The sequence below is a fragment of the Dreissena polymorpha genome, chromosome 3, assembly GCF_020536995.1.
Source record: "Dreissena polymorpha isolate Duluth1 chromosome 3, UMN_Dpol_1.0, whole genome shotgun sequence".
In the NCBI taxonomy this organism is placed as follows: Eukaryota; Metazoa; Mollusca; class Bivalvia; order Myida; family Dreissenidae; genus Dreissena; species Dreissena polymorpha.
The window spans coordinates 72,380,195-72,396,426 of NC_068357.1; the positions used below are offsets into that span (position 1 = coordinate 72,380,195).

The following is a 16,232-nucleotide window of genomic DNA, read 5'->3' on the forward strand; positions in this document are numbered from 1 at the left end:
GCCGGGTCAAATACTAGATCACGGGGTCGAAAAAACAAATCGAAGGAAAGTAATAAGCTTTAAATGGACATTATTATCTGACCTGCCAAATTATATATTTTTGTTAAATAAATCAAAGCGGCGCAGAAGGCGGCATTGTGTTTCTGACAAACACATCGTGGTAAAAGGTCAAGGTCATCCTTCAAGGTCTAAAGTCAAGAATACAAATCCAAGGGAAGTAATAAGCTTTAAAGGGAGATAATTATTCAATATTGAACATAGCAACTTGATTTCTGGCATGCATGTGTATCCCATGGAGCTGCACATTTTGAGTGGTGAATCTACAGTCACGGTAGTGGCTTTTAATAATTTGCTACTAAAAATAGAGATTTGTTGGAGACAATTATTTTCAAGGGAAGTAATTTATATAATTATAAATCTCAGATTATATATTTCCTTTTCTTTTCACAGTTACTGTACAGATTTTTTATTTTGATTATTTATAACTCAAATGATTGATTTGTCAAAGGTTTTTTATAATGATATAATTATACCCCCACAAACGAAGTTTAGGGGGGTATATAGGAGTGAGCTTGTCTGTCGGTTGGTCTGTTTGTCGGTCCGTATTAAGTGTCCGCTCTCTAATTCAAGTTGTTTTCATCCGATCTTCACCAAACTTGGTCAGATGTTGTATCTAGATGATGGCTAGCTCAAGTTGGAATATGGGTCATGCCGGGTCAAAAACTAGGTCGCGGGGTCACTGAGTGCGTTTTAAAAATTGAGCATGGTGTCTGCTTTCTAATGCAAGTAGTTTTCATCCGAGCTTCACCAAACTTGATCAGAAGTTGTATCTAGATGATGTCTAGGCCAAGTTCGCATATGGGTCATGCCGGGTCAAAAAGTAGGTCACATTGTCACTTAGTGCGTTTTAAACATTCAGCATGTTGTCCGCTCTCTAATTCAAGTAGTTTTCATCCCATCTTCACCAAACTTGGTCAGAAGTTGTATGTAGGTGATCTCTTTGCAAAGTTTGAACATGGGCCATGCCGGGCCAAAAATTAGGTCACAGGGTCACTTAGTGCGTTTTTTTAACATTCAGCATGGCGTCCGCTCTCTATTTCAAGTAGTTTTCATCCGATCTTCACAAAATTTGACAGAAGTTTTATCTAGATGATCTTAAGGCCAAGTTCGAACATGGACCATGCCAGATAAAAAACTAGCTCACGGGGTCACTTAGTATGTTTTACACATTCAGCATGGTGTCCGCTCTCTAATTCAAGTAGTTTTCATCTGACCCTTACCACACTTGGTCAGAGGTTGTATCTAGATGATGTGTAGGTCAAGTTCGAACATGGGCCATGCTGGGTCAAAAACTAGGTCACAGGGTCACTTATTGCGTTTTAAACATTGAGCATGGTGTTCGCTGTTTTTTGTGAAGACAACATACAGAATATTCTGTGTCAATGCGGCATGTGGGGGTATTCGTCACCTCTGTGACAAAGCTCTAGTTATCATTTCTTTCCTGTACTAATTTGTGAATGGTAGGGTTCATTACATACCTGTGGACTAAAGGGAGATGATTTCTATACCTGCCAAATGATAAATATAAATTTTATTTCAAAGCGGTGCAGTAGGGGGCATTGTGTTTCTGACGAACATCTCTTGTTGCAATCTTCATAAAAATGTCTCTATCGATAGTTCAAATAATATCTCTAACAAGTGAGCTCTTTCCTATCCAGTGAAAAACATGGATGCCTTGTCAGTGGACAATTTTTCATATGTGCAGGAATCAAAAGATCAACATGTCTGCTCTGATTTGCAAGTGACATTGGATGGGCAAGGACAGTGGTCGGACAAGGACAGATTTTTAGCCGGATTTTTTTTGAAAAAATCTCGGCTTATAGATTGATGTTGTCGGGCGGGCGGGCGGGCGGGCGGGGTGGCGGCGTGCTCGAAAATGTTAAAAGTTCTTATTTCATGGTATAACTTTGGTATGCTTGGACCTAGAGTCTTCAAACTTGACATGAAGGTTGGCCAGGATTAACAGATGACCACTGGTCATTTCAAGGTCATTCATTTGAAGGTCAAGGTCACTGTGACCTTCAATATAAAAAATGTTAAAGTTGTTATAACTTTGGTATGCTTGGACCTAGAGTCTTGAAACTTGACATGAAGGTTGGCCATAACTAGTTAGTAACCACTGGTCATTTCAAGGTCATTCATTTGAAGGTCAAGGTCACTGTGACCTTGAATGTAAAAATGTTAAAGTTCTTATTTCATGGTATAACTTTGGTATGCTTGGACCTAGAGTCTTCAAACTTGACATGAAGGTTGGCCAGGATTAACAGATGACCACTGGTCATTTCAAGGTCATTCATTTGAAGGTGAAGGTCACTGTGACCTTCAATATAAAAATGTTAAAGTTGTTATAACTTTGGTATGCTTGGACCTAGAGTCTTGAAACTTGACATGAAGGTTGGCCAGAACTAGTAAGTAACCACTGGACATTTCAAGGTCATTCATTTGAAGGTCAAGGTCACTGTGACCTTGAATGTAAAAATGTTAAAGTTGTTATAACTTTGGTATGCTTAGACCTAGAGTCTTGAAACTTGACATGAAGGTTGGCCAGAACTAGTAAGTAACCACTGGACATTTTAAGGTCATTCATTTGAAGGTCAAAGTCACTGTGACCTTGAATGTAAAAATGTTAAAGTTCTTATTTCATGTTATAACTTTGGTATGCTTGTACCTAGAGTCTTCAAACTTGAAATAAAGATTGGCCAGTACTAGAAGATGACCACTGGTCATTTCAATGTCATTCATTTGAAGGTCAAGGTCACTGTGACCTTAAATGTTAAAATGTTAAAATTGTTATTGTAAGAACCGTAACCCTACACTTTCTTAAATAAGAGCTATTGCCTTTTGTTCTCAGCAAATCAATCAGCAACAAATTACCAACAACCTTTGTCAATCAAACCTGTCTTGAGTAACAAAAATGGTCTTGGTTGCTTATATCTAAAGGCTTTCAAAAAAGGGCAAGCAGATTAAACTGCAGGGCTAGTGGATTCACAGACTTACTTGCCCTTCAGAGCGAGTGGTAGGGACTTAGTAAAAATTCTTCAATACCTGCTTATGTTGCTATAGTGAAACAATATTATCTGTTTATTATAATTCACATTTTGACCAACTTATCGTGAAACTTTCTCAGATTATTAAGAAATTGTATGTATCTGGGTTGAGGTTGAAGGTTTGTTCAAAAACATGGCATCATGTTTTTGGGGCAGATCATTAGTTAAGCATCTGGTTATAAATCTTTTTTTGTTGTTGCTGTCTAATAGAACAACGATCTTTTTTTGAAAGTGTGCAGTACAATGGTGTTACTGGTACACATATTTACAGGTCAACATTTCCATATGCAGGGTAAGAATAAGCGAATGTCACAAGTATTGTTAATCAACTAAAAAGATACATCATGTTATTATATATGTGTAAACAGGATAACGACCTCAAAATATGTGGACTACACAATAGGGTTAAACCCTTTAAAGCTTCTTCACAGTTATGTATTTAAAACACTAACAAGAATAATTGTGCTTTCATAGAAACAGTTTTAAAAATCTATAGCTGGACTAAATAAATCATGAAATTTGTAATAGTGTGAAAAACATTTCACCAGCCCCAAGCTGTCTGGCTGAAAGTCAGTGTGAAGACTGCTTGTATCGGGGTTTAAAAACCTCTCAACAATAAGTAATGAGTGTGAAACGTGACCTAATTTTAAAATTATAATATTTTGTAGTATTATTCATAGCAGTATTACATGTATTTTTTTCTCACAGGAGTAAACTACATAGATGCCTACATTTCTTATGAAACTATCTTATTTCTGTTTGTAGTTATTCTATAAATTTTTGCATATTTGGTTTGGTGCAATAATATGTCCAAATGCACTCAGCATGTAAATCCTATTTCATAATGAAGTGATTTTAGTCTTCGAATGTATTTCTGTATTCTCTGCTTTTTGCTGTGCTCATGGGAAATTTTTGGGGATAAGAATGTTTTCTGGGATCACTCTAAGAAAGTTGTCCAGGATCTTTTGCATATGTTGGTGGCAGGAGTTAAACAAATATTTAAAAATTAAAATTTTAAAAACTCTTCTCTGAAACAAGGAAGTGTGTGTTGTGCAGAATTTGACATATATCATTGTATTGTTGACATCTATTGAGTTGTTCAAATCAGGTGGAAAAAACTAACCACGCTCCAGCTGTAACATGATTTATATAGACTTGCGTATTAAATAACTAAACAAATCTTTTTTTCTTTAACTGCATGGATAAGGCATTGAATACTTGTGTGGCATCGTATGATGGTCTTCCACAAAGTTGTTTTAAATCACCTGGGGTTAAAATGGCCCCATCTTACGGGTAACTTGTTTTTTTGTTGTTTGTTGTTTTTGTTCTAATACTGTCTCAGATCATATAGCTTCTGTTTCATATAGTGAAAAACTCAGAGAGAAAAAGCCACAGTTATAGCACAAAGTTTGCAAAATCTGCACATAAAAGTTTAGTTTTTATATGTCTCAGTTGAACGACCTAGGGCCTTGAGGCCGTCATATTTACATTCTGATATGTTAACTCCGAAAGTGTTGCTGCTATAATGGTGAACTTTTTATGCCCCGGATCGAATGATCGGGGGTATATTGTTTTTTGGCCTGTTTGTCATTCTGTCACTCTGTCATTCTGTCCAAAAACTTTAGCCTTGGTTAAAGCAGACCTGTTTACTTCTACGGATTCGCCGATGTTACTACGGATTATTTGGCTAAACTACGCACTACAGATTTGTACTGAAAAACTACAGATCCATCGATCAAAATGGACAAATTTCAGATTTTAATCGTACTTTCGCTTATTTTCGGTCTGAACGGGTAATTTATCAATCACAATCATAATCATTTTGGTGCTTGCATAGTAAAAAACGTTGTAATTCAAGCCTCCCGGGGAACGAGTGCTGATCGAGTTTGTCGAGTCGTCACCGAACTGACTTGCGTATTGGTTCGCAAATTTAGCCGAAGATATATGATTTTACGTTGCTATCCAGCATACACATCTCTATTTCTATTGCGGAGAATACCGACGATAGTCGATGTATCGGGATTGAGCACGCCTGTTTTTACACACGTCGAAGATGGCGGCAAGCAGACGAGAAATTGCGATTAAAGGCGAAAATAATAAATACCATTCAAATTAACAACGGATAATATCATATGGTCATAAGGGAATAATGTAATGGATGTGTCAATTAACGCAACATACTACGTTTGAGATTTAAAAAAAACACAAATATTTATCAGAAATCTGCACAGTGAATGTGCGTCATGGAAACGAGTGTTGGAAAATTGGAATTTAGTCTACTCACAAAGTTAGAGCATTTATTATAATAAGATGAGTATCGTTCGAAAATGGAAAGAGACAAACATGATTTGATTTATATGTTAGTGGATCTGTGTATAATCAGATTCATATGCATATTCTGCTTTATTATGTTTGTTACGCTGTACGGTTTAATGAAATAGCATTGAACTGAGGTTGTAAAGTGCAAGATATTGAAAGGTAAACAAATAAAATATATTATTCTAACTCCATTTAATACATTATTAACACAACAAGAACACTAAAGGATGTTTGTCAATATTTGTTTATGTTAACCCTTATGATATTTAATTAAAAAAAATACTGAATTAAATTAATAGCTACTCTTAAAGAGCTTATGATCAAATGGTGTATTAAAGAATCTATAGATTATTGCAAGTTTAATATGCATGTGGATGGATATTATCTAAATATTGTCTTCATTTTAAAAAGACATTGAAGCAGCACTTTATAATATAAAAGGCTGTCAAACATGCACTTAAAAACAATTTTAATTTTGTTACTTATATTCGTATGTATAATGCTTAATGTCTACAAATTTCATGTTTTATCGCGTTTTTTTCCCAATTTCATGGTTTATCGGGCTTATTTTCCTAATCCAAATGGCACAGGCTGTAAAACATCAAAGCAAAAACAAATCACCTAACAGATTTTATTATTAGCAAGTAAATTCATCTAATGCTTTATGTACCGTTAAACTGATATGTGACCCAGTCATGGTGTTTTAATGCTCAAAATGATTGAAAAGTTTAAAACTACTGACAACAGCCCCAAACTACTGAGAGATGCCCTCCATACTACTGAGAAGCAGTCGGTAGGGTAAACAGGTCTGTTAAAGTTTTGGGATAACTTTTGCAATATTGAAGATAGCAACTTGATATTTGGCATGCATGTGTATCTCATGGAGCTGCACATTTGAGTGGTAAAGGTCAAGGTTATCCTGTAAGGTCAAAGGTCAAATATATGGCTTCAAAGCGGCGCAATAGGGGGCATTGTGTTTCTGACAAACACATCTCTTGTTCAAACTTACTAAAAGCCTGCTACCTTCCATTTTGGGGTATTTTGGTGCATTGTTTATGCATGCCTAGTTCACACCTACAAAAATGTATATACATTCTAAAATTCTGTAATGATTTTCCTAATTAAAGATTGAACATAAATGTTTCAGGAGGCTATCAAGTCTTTGTGTAACCACATCGTGGAGGCCCACATACATGAGTTAGAGCATGTGGACTATGTGAACACCTTCGACTCCCTCAAGACCACCTACGAACAAGAGAAGATCAAGGACAAATCTCTCGGCTTTGAGGGGTATGTCATGTATGTAAACAACACACGCTTCTTATTATTTTACCTGTAGTCCTCAGTGTAAGATCTGTAGCGCAAGCCATATTTTTTTGCGAAATTTTGATGACCTGTGTCATGCGAAAATTGGCCTCATGCAATACGCGGCCAGAGTTGTTCCTATACAGCATGCACATCTGGGCAGTGTTGTCAGGAGTTACCCTGTCCACTTATGAGACCACAAAATCCTACATGATTGTGTAGCAACTTAGTTCCTGACCATACAGCATGGTTGCGCTGGCTGGTCTGGAGCTATGCTTGGTGCATTCGTCTTATTACACATTTTTGCACGTTGTTGCTCATATTTAGGCGTGCTCTTGTACATATATGTACATGTTGGCTTGTTGGCTTATCAGATTCTCAATTGCCTAGGCCAAACAACTTATAACAAAACACAAATTTTGTGACTGATTTCATGTAAATGTATATTTGATCCAAAAAAGCATTTCTTAATGACCAAGCAGACCTGAAAAAGTTCTGTTGTTAGATTATTAATTTTTCATAATTACAGTTGGCCTAAACTATTTTGTAAAAAGTCATTTTGCTATTAACTATTGACATGAGCAATCTTCAACTTGCTTGTTAACTGATGTATTTTAAACATGTTACAATCATCTCATCATACAAACAGAAACTGTTCTGTTTTCCCTAGTAACTCTGCTCTGTCAATCCGCAACAATCGTTTCCGCCGTGACCCGCGAGCCCTGGAGGAGGATGAAGAGATGTGGTTTGACCAGGAGGATGATGTGGATGATGGTGAGAACATCGTGCCCATGTCTGACATCCACAGCAAGCTGGGCAACGATCTAGAGCTTGGAAAGTTCCCAACAGAGCCCAGGCGTGCTGGTGCGCTCTTCGACAGTAAATATTTTGGTTCATGCTTTATATGTTTACATCATAGTACTGGAAATGTCAGTAAGAATTTCTTAAGTTTAAATAATTTTCATTGAATTATAGAACTTTTAAATAAACGAGGTTAACATTACCACTCCAGATGTCTATAAATAATAAAAAGGTCAAATATAACTGTAAATAAATATGAATATCAATACCTTCTACCTTTCAGCCAAAGATATAGACGATTTAAAAGAGAGCACCACTCGAATCATAAACAAGACCAACTCGCCCATCAATATCACTTTAAAGAACAGCCCACTGACAAGCCCGCTGAATTCCCCGGAGCGCCCCAATAGTCCTGGAAGCCCTGGTTCTCCTGGGCGACCTGTGACCTGCCCCACTCCAGCATCCTCACCTATCACTGCCCCCTTGAACAACGCAAAAAGGGTGGGTGCTCAATTTGTGTGCAGATTGTTTTGCTTCGTGTTTGAGGTTTAGATTGCAAATTACATTATCAGATTCTTTGTTAATTACTGTATCAGATGTTTGATTTGAGCTAATTGTGATAAGTCTCTGCCAGGCATAATTCAGTGCATGATCTTCTAACTTTTACACTCATTACCAGTCTGGGGGTAACATTTTACACCTAATCTTTTAGAAATGGTCAGAATTTTTATCATGACAATATCTAGACCGAGTTCAAAACTGGGTCACTTGTGTAAAAAACACTAGGTCACCAGTTCAAATCTAAGAAAAACCTTGAACCACTCTAGAAGCTTTATTAATGATTGAACCTCAATGAATCTTTGTTAGAATTTTTTTCTAGATATATCTAGACCAAATTCGAATCTCTGTCAGGAGCATCCTAAAACTAGGTCAACTGGTCAAGTATAATACAAATCTTTTAATCACTAGACATAACATTTATGACTCGGTCTTAATGAAACTTGGTAAGAATGTTTATCTTACCAATATTTATATCAAGTGGGTACAAAAACTAGGTCACCAGGTAACTTCTTGGAAAATCCTTGTTCCCACTCAGGAAGCCATATATGTTTGTGATTTTATCTTGATGAAATGTGGTCTTGGTCAGAATGTTTACCTCAACAATATAAAGGCCATATTCTAATCTCAAGTTCAACAAAACAAACAAGGTCACCAGTTTGAGTGTTTTACAATTAGTGTAATATAGACTCAGGTGAGCGCTTTAGGACCATAATTTCCCTCTTGTTTAAAGTTTTAGATTGTTTTTTTAGAGTGTCAGATTGTGCCTTATATAACAGGCACATATTGTTTGTTTATTGTCCCCTACCGGTTTCAATGGAGGGGACTTAAGGTTTGCGCTCTGTCTTTCTGTCTGTCTGTCTGTCAGTCTGCCAGTCACACTTTTCTGGATACTGCGATAACTTTAAAAGTTCTTCATATTTTTTCATGAAACTTGAAACATGGATAGATGGAAATATGGACATTATGCACGTCATTTCATTTTGTTCCTACGTCAAAAATTCTGGTTGCTATGGCAACAAATAGACTAGAAATACTGCTGAAAATGGTGGTTTTTGGATCCTGCGATAACTTAAAAAGTTCTTAATATTTTTTCATGACACTTGAAAAAATGATAGATGGCAATATGGACATTATGCACGTCATTTCATTTGGTTCCTACGTCAAAAATTCTTGTTGCTATGGCAACAAATAAAAAAAAATATTCTGACAATGGTGGAGCCGGTAGGGGACTATATTGATTGGCAATAGTCTTGTTCCATTTTGATGTCAGATTTATTGTCTTTTTTCAATCAAATTTGGAGATTCAACTTGATAGCGGAAGTGTTATTAGCTTTTAGTTCCACTTCAAAAATATGTATTTATGAGCCTCATCATGTGAAAATGGGTCTTATGCCATATGCAGAAAACATAGCTCCAGACAGCCTGCCCATGTACCCAGTCTACCCAGATACCCTGTCCGCTAATGAGACCAAGAAATCTTGCGTGACTAAATAGCCAGCAGGGTAGCTTCTTGTATGACATTACTGCAGACAGCGCATCTCGGGACCTATGCCGGCATTGAATTCCATAAGACCCATTTTTGCTTAGTAAGTATTCATTCATAAAGCTTCAATGACTTCGCCAGTGTTTAAGATTGTGTGTTGTGCTTGCAGCCGGGCATTGGCCTTGTAGACTACCCCGACGAGGATTCTGACGACGATGATGGGGACTCAGCCGAGAACATCGGACCTTCACCCAAACGGGCGCGTATAGCCACTTAATGAATGTGCTAATGTTAGGAGACATAAAACTGAGGTGCAGCTGGGACATGGTGATATCCGTGTGTATGTCATTACCCCACCCACCTGTGAGATAGTGCTGGCCTATTGTCTTAGTGTAATATTTATATTTCGCTGACCTTTGGAGTACACGAGGTTGCTGATCAGAGAAAATTGTGAAATGGGTATCTCAGCACGGCTCTATTATAGGCTTTCATGGGGCATTGACTGAGCTGTGTTTCCCAACTGAATGCAGCTTCATAGTCTGCAGGGCTGATGCTGCATGTAAAAGATTCGTAACAAAAAAATGGTGCATAAGAAGTGACTGCTGTGGATGTGCAGGGACCGTTAGAGGAGATGCATTTACAAGTGCGGAATCTCGGTGCTCAGAACATCACACCCCTGCCAGTGTCTGGACGGACGTCCATCCATCATCAATGCTTGTACCTGTGCCATGGACACTTTCAGTTCTTTACCTGAACTACGGAACTGTGTAGAACTGATAGTGTCACTGTGTATTGTGTATTGGCCATTTATTACTTACATTTATTGATAGCTAAAAAACTGTGTGATTTCTTTGTCCAGTTTTTAAAGATTTTAACAAATTAATGTTTTTCACATGTTCACTTCATATTAATCTGAATATTTTAAGACTAATTATATATTTATTTTTGTATTAGTATGCTAACAAATATTTGTTTTTCATTGTTATAAAATGAATATCAAATTATATCTATAATATAACTTCCTGTTTACTGAAAATTGTTAAAAGTCATTTTTACAAAATTATAATATTTGTTTAAAGTAGCAATAAGGGTTTTATCAGCATACCGAACTCTGTGATAAATTAGAACTTCAAAACCCTGAAATTTGACAACTTTTTAGAGCTTTTAGAAGTGCTTAAAGCTGTATGTTTATAGAAACGTGTTATTTAAAGAGTTTAGAACTGGTTCAATGGGTGATCTCAGATATGTTATCATTTGAACATTTTGTACATTGCTATTGTAAAGTTTTGTCCGCTGTTTGTAATATTTGTTTCAATATTTTTTCCTCCAAATACATTCATTTGTGCTATCACTTGCATTAAATTCCAGCTAAAAACACACATATATAATTTAAAAAACAGAACACAACATAAAAAATGTCTGATCATAATTCAAATGGATGATTTCTTTATTCATAAGAATTTCAACATAAAAAATCCGCTTATTGAATATGGTGTCCATGCCAAATTAGGAATAGTAGATATTTTAAAAGAAATATTAATGCACTTCACAATCTATTGTAAAACATCTACATTTTATCACCATGAATTTCTTTACTGTATTCTTAGTTAATTTTTACCAAAACACATCAATATTTTGGTTGCTGAAATTGATGTTATGATTTTTGAAAATCTAAATAAGTTAATTTTTCAGTTTGATGACCAATACCATGTTACATTTTACTGTTGGTCAGTTCTATGAATACTTTCAAGTGAGTTGTGTGAAAGATTCATACTGCTTTCCTGGGATTCTGTGTGCAGGGGACATTTTTTGACGTTCTACTTCAAATGTACTGGAGTGTATCGGTGAGTTAGAGTATGTAAACTGGATGGAAAGATGCAAGAAACTAAACATGTTGTCAATCTTAACTAGAAGAAAAGCCTGTCAAGGTCCACTCAACCCTTGTAGAATGAATAACTGCAGATTAAAAGTAAAAGCGCTTGATAGGTTTGAATAAATCCTAGGGAATGTCTAGCAGCAAGTTTTGCACAGGGACATTTTTAACTGGGCTTTCTCTGACTATATCATCAGGAATTTGGGCTTTCTTGATTGAACTGCATATTTCCATCACTGAAATAAAAAACTACAATAAGACTAAGCGGCAGAGAGATGAAAGGATTCCAAGGATAGGTTCACAGATTGTTATGACAACATTCTTGTGAAGTTTTCCTAGCACCTCGGGGTGAGCAGCTTTTCAAGTTTATATAACCTCCAAACAAACATGGGTAGTTCAACATCTTGGGTGGTCTCCAGATTTACCAATATAAGCCAGGGAGACATCCATTCTACTATAGCTTATTGGTTGGTGTTGGGGGTGGGAGCCAAACGTGGGCACCTGAATAAAGGTAAAGTTTGAGTGAAATTGAATTGCAATGTTTTGTATTGGCCGCATTGGTATAACATTACATTCCTTAACACGCAGTCGTAAAGGCCTCGTGTTTAAAATTGGTAAATTGTGCAAAAAAAGTTAAAAAAACTCATAAGATTTCCTCAGTTGACAGTTCCCAACAGTTTCTAGTTAATACGTTAACTGTGTATGCTCGGCGTTTGAAATGGCTGCATTCGTTGGGTTGATATCATTAATGCCATATTAAGTTTTAATCTGTGTATAGGTTAGTTACAATAAATTTAATGCCAAGAAAGCTACAAGTTAGCGATGCTTTTGTATGTCTGCAGAGTGTTATGAATTCCAGAAACAAGTGGAAGCATATAGGAACCTCATTTGCATTGTGCGGTATTTAATCTAGAGAGTGCATTAGAATAAAATGTGTATGGATGACACCTTTATGCTTGTTTTGTGATTAGTTAACTCAATTTCATAATCATTTCATTGTATATTTTATCCTTTCTAAAGTTATCATTGTAGCAAATTTTTTATTTTAACGTGTATATTCTATGAATTTGTACAGGCTGCTTTGCCATTATTTTTTCAAATGCATTGAAATTGTGATGCATTTTAATTGAACTATTTATTTAAACTTTATTATAAGGTCTAAGTGTGTCCTTGTTTTAGATCAATAGTTTGTACAATGACTAGTTCTATATTTATACAAAATTTGTCACACAAGTTTGGACATTTTAGAAAGTAAGTAAAACAGAAGAATAAGCATATCTAATTAAAAAACACAACTGAGCCAGTAAAAGAGAAGAATCTCCCTTCTTCAAATAAAAGTGAAATTTTTCCCCATCTTCAAAGTTTAATTGGAGTAATTTTTTTACAATTTTATCATTTACATGAAATGCAGTAACATGGAATGCTGTGTTTTTTGTGCTGTTGACTGGATCAAATGTTGGTCCATCTGCCTATTAACACCAAGTTTTGTTTCCTTCGCAAAAGAGCATAATGATATAAGCCACATCTTGAAAACTGGCATTTTACGTCATTTGCAGCCTGGTTAGCCCAATCCCAGCATTTGCATTCACACAGTCTGGTTAGGAGCTTCTTATGACACCCCGGAGCTTTGTATGACTTTAATCCTTTACCACTTAGATACGTATGCTTACGCATTTGTAGTCCCCCTGAAAGTTAAATTTTATTAAAGGCCTTTCTTACTAGAGCCAATTTTTTAATGTTTTAAGTTCCAACCCTTAGTTACTGATGAGCAGCAAACAGAATTAAACGTGAACAGACTGCTAGTTACGCGCAGGCTGTTTTGGCTTTTCACTTTGCTTCTGAGTGGGAAAGGGATAAAGGACAGCGTAGCTCCTAACCAGACGTTATGATGGTGCTGGCTGGTCATGAGCTGTGCTGGCTGCATACGTCACAAGACCCAATTTTACATGATGCGGGTCATGTGTCTCAGTCCTAAAATGTCAAGCAGCTTCATTGTTAGCTAAGGCTGGGCCTTGTTCAGTATCATAAGAATTGTATTCAGTTTTTCGAATAATTCATTATATAATTGGACAAGTAAAGTGATTGAATTCATACAATTTACTAAAATTGTGGACCATTTTGGTTGTTCTACTGTTTTATGATCTAGTTAATTGTGTTAAGTCTGTTATTTTGATCTAAGCAGCTGCTTGTAAACTTACAAAACTATGTCTGATGTTTTCTGATGCTCTTTCATTTCTTCCTGTAAGCTGTTACCAACACAAATCTTCTAGAAACCTTGCTAGTATTGTACAAATCAAATTTTATATTTTGTTTGTTTGTAGTTTATAATGTGTTGCAACTTGATCTGTTTATTTTTCACAAACAGACTTGTGACATAGAAATGTGTTAAAATATTATGTCTTTATCATGTACAAATAAATCATCAACAAAACTAAATAAAAAAACTATTGAAATTATATTGTTTTCTCTTTGATTTATCAAAACATTTAAAACTGACTCATGAAGACATTGAATTTCCTTAAGATTTCTATAAACAATATATATAAATTCAGCTGGCGAATATTTTTGTTTGTATGCTATAACATAAACTGCATTATTCTTTGCAGTATTATATACTCTGGTAAGTTTTGTTGAACTCGCTTGTGGAAAGCTCCTTGTAGAGGTCACAATGGTCAAGTCTGTGTGTATGGACTTTTAACTGTGACCACAGTGTTCACTATCATGACGCGACGTTTCAAGTGTAATCTATGACTCCCTACCTCAAAGGTTAAGACCACACTAAGAGGTCAAAGGTGAACATTTTCCATTATAGAGAATGCAATCATAAAATTACTTTTCACAAATGACTACCCAAGGACACAGCATGTCGCGTTTTAACACCCATCTCCCTACCTAAAAATTCAAGGTTGAATTAAGAGGTTACAAGTCAAAGTTGGCCATAACACAGCTTGTCTAGACTGTTTTTTGTCATTTATCATGTAATATTAAAATAAATTACCACACATTATCAAAGTGAGACAGTGTGTCACATGTAACACCCGTCTTCCTGCCCTAATGATTAAGGTGACAGAGTTCAAATGTCAATTTTGCCATGAAAAAGCTCGTCAAGTCTGTAATATTCATCATGCAATTTTAAAATAACTATCGTTTAAAAACACCATTTATTCTGGCAGTATAAAGGGCTCAGCACCATTACTCCTTGCAGCCAAAAGGGCACAAACACCATTTCTCCCAGTATAAAATACTAAAAAACCATTTCTCCTGGCAGTAAAACAGACTCAACCCCATTTCTCCTGGCAGCATAAAATACTCAAAAACCATTACTCCTGGCAGTACAAAGAACTCGACATTTCTCCTGGCAGTATAAAGGACTCGAACACCATTTCTCCTGGCAGTATAAAGGACTCAACATTTCTCCTGGCAGTATAAATGACTCAAACTAAATTTCTCCTGGCAGCATAAAGGACTCAAACACCATTTCTACTGGCAGTATAAAGGGATCAAAGAACATTTCTACTGGCAGTATAAAGGACTCAAACAACATTTCTGATGGCAGTATAAAGGAATCAAACACCATTTCTACTGGCATTATAATGTACTCAAAACACCATTTCTCCTGGCAGTATAAATGACTCGAACACCATTTCTACTGGCAGTATAAAAAAGGACTTAAACAACATTTCTTCTGGCAGTATAAAAAAAGGACTCCAACAACATTTCTCCTGGCAGTATAAAGGACTCGAACAACATTTCTCATGGCAGTATAAAGGACTCAAACACCATTTCGCGTGGCAGTATAAAGGGATCAAAGAACATTTCTACTGGCAGTATAAAGGACTCGAACACCATTTCTCCTGGCAGTATAAAGGACTCGAACAACATTTCTCCTGCCAGTATAAATGACTCAAACACCATTTCTAGTGGCAGCATAAAGGGATCAAAAAACATTTCTCATGGCAGTATAAAGGACTCAAACACCATTTCTACTGGCATTATAATGTACTCAAAACACCATTTCTCCTGGTAGTATAAAGGACTCAAACACCATTTCTACTGGCAGTATAAAAAAGGACTTGAACAACATTTTTTTTGGCAGTATAAAAAAAGGACTCCAACAACATTTCTCCTGGCAGTATAAAGGACTCGAACAACATTTCTAATGGCAGTATAAAGGACTCAAACACCATTTCGCGTGGCAGTATAAAGGGATCAAAAAACATTTCTACTGGCAGTATAAAGGACTAAAACACCATTTCTTCTGGCAGTATAAATGACCCAAAAACACCATTTCTTCTGGCAGTATAAATGACTCAAACACCATTTCTCCTGGCAGTATAATGTACCCAAAAAACATTTCTCCTGGAAGTATAATGTACTCAAACACCATTTCGCGTGGCAGTATAAAGGACTCAAACAACATTTCTCCTGGCAGTATAAAGGACTCAAACAACATTTCTCTTTGGCAGTATAAAGGACTCGAAACAACATTTCTCCTGGCAGTATAATGTACTCAAACACCATTTCTCCTGGCAGTAGAAAGGACTCAAACACCATTTATCATGGAGTATAAAGGACTCAAACTAAATTTCTACTTGCAGTATAAAGGACTCAAACAACATTTCTCCTGGAAGTATTATGTACTCAAATACAATTTCTACTTGCAGTATAAAGGACTCGAACAACATTTCTCCTGGAAGTATTATGTACTCAAATACAATTTCTCCTGGCAGTATAAAGGACTCAAACACCATTTCTCCTGGCAGTATGAAGAACTCAAACAACA

The 16,232-nt window shown here is 36.1% G+C and overlaps 1 protein-coding gene across 3 annotated transcripts in view; it reads left to right on the plus strand.

The window, feature by feature from the left end:
• LOC127874716 (serine/threonine-protein phosphatase 4 regulatory subunit 3A-like) overlaps positions 1-13,905 on the plus strand; it is a 34,883-nt gene extending 20,978 nt beyond the window's left edge. Inside the window, exons 13-16 of one of the 3 annotated variants that reach the window (XM_052419251.1) lie at positions 6,574-6,725; positions 7,402-7,610; positions 7,816-8,033; positions 9,746-13,905. In XM_052419251.1, coding sequence (XP_052275211.1) covers positions 6,574-6,725; positions 7,402-7,610; positions 7,816-8,033; positions 9,746-9,853 — 687 coding nt within the window. In that variant the 3' untranslated portion in view covers positions 9,854-13,905. The remainder of the gene's footprint in view (positions 1-6,573; positions 6,726-7,401; positions 7,611-7,815; positions 8,034-9,745) is intronic. The other 2 variants (XM_052419253.1, XM_052419252.1) reach the window with 2 other exon arrangements.
• Positions 13,906-16,232: the final 2,327 nt, after the last annotated feature.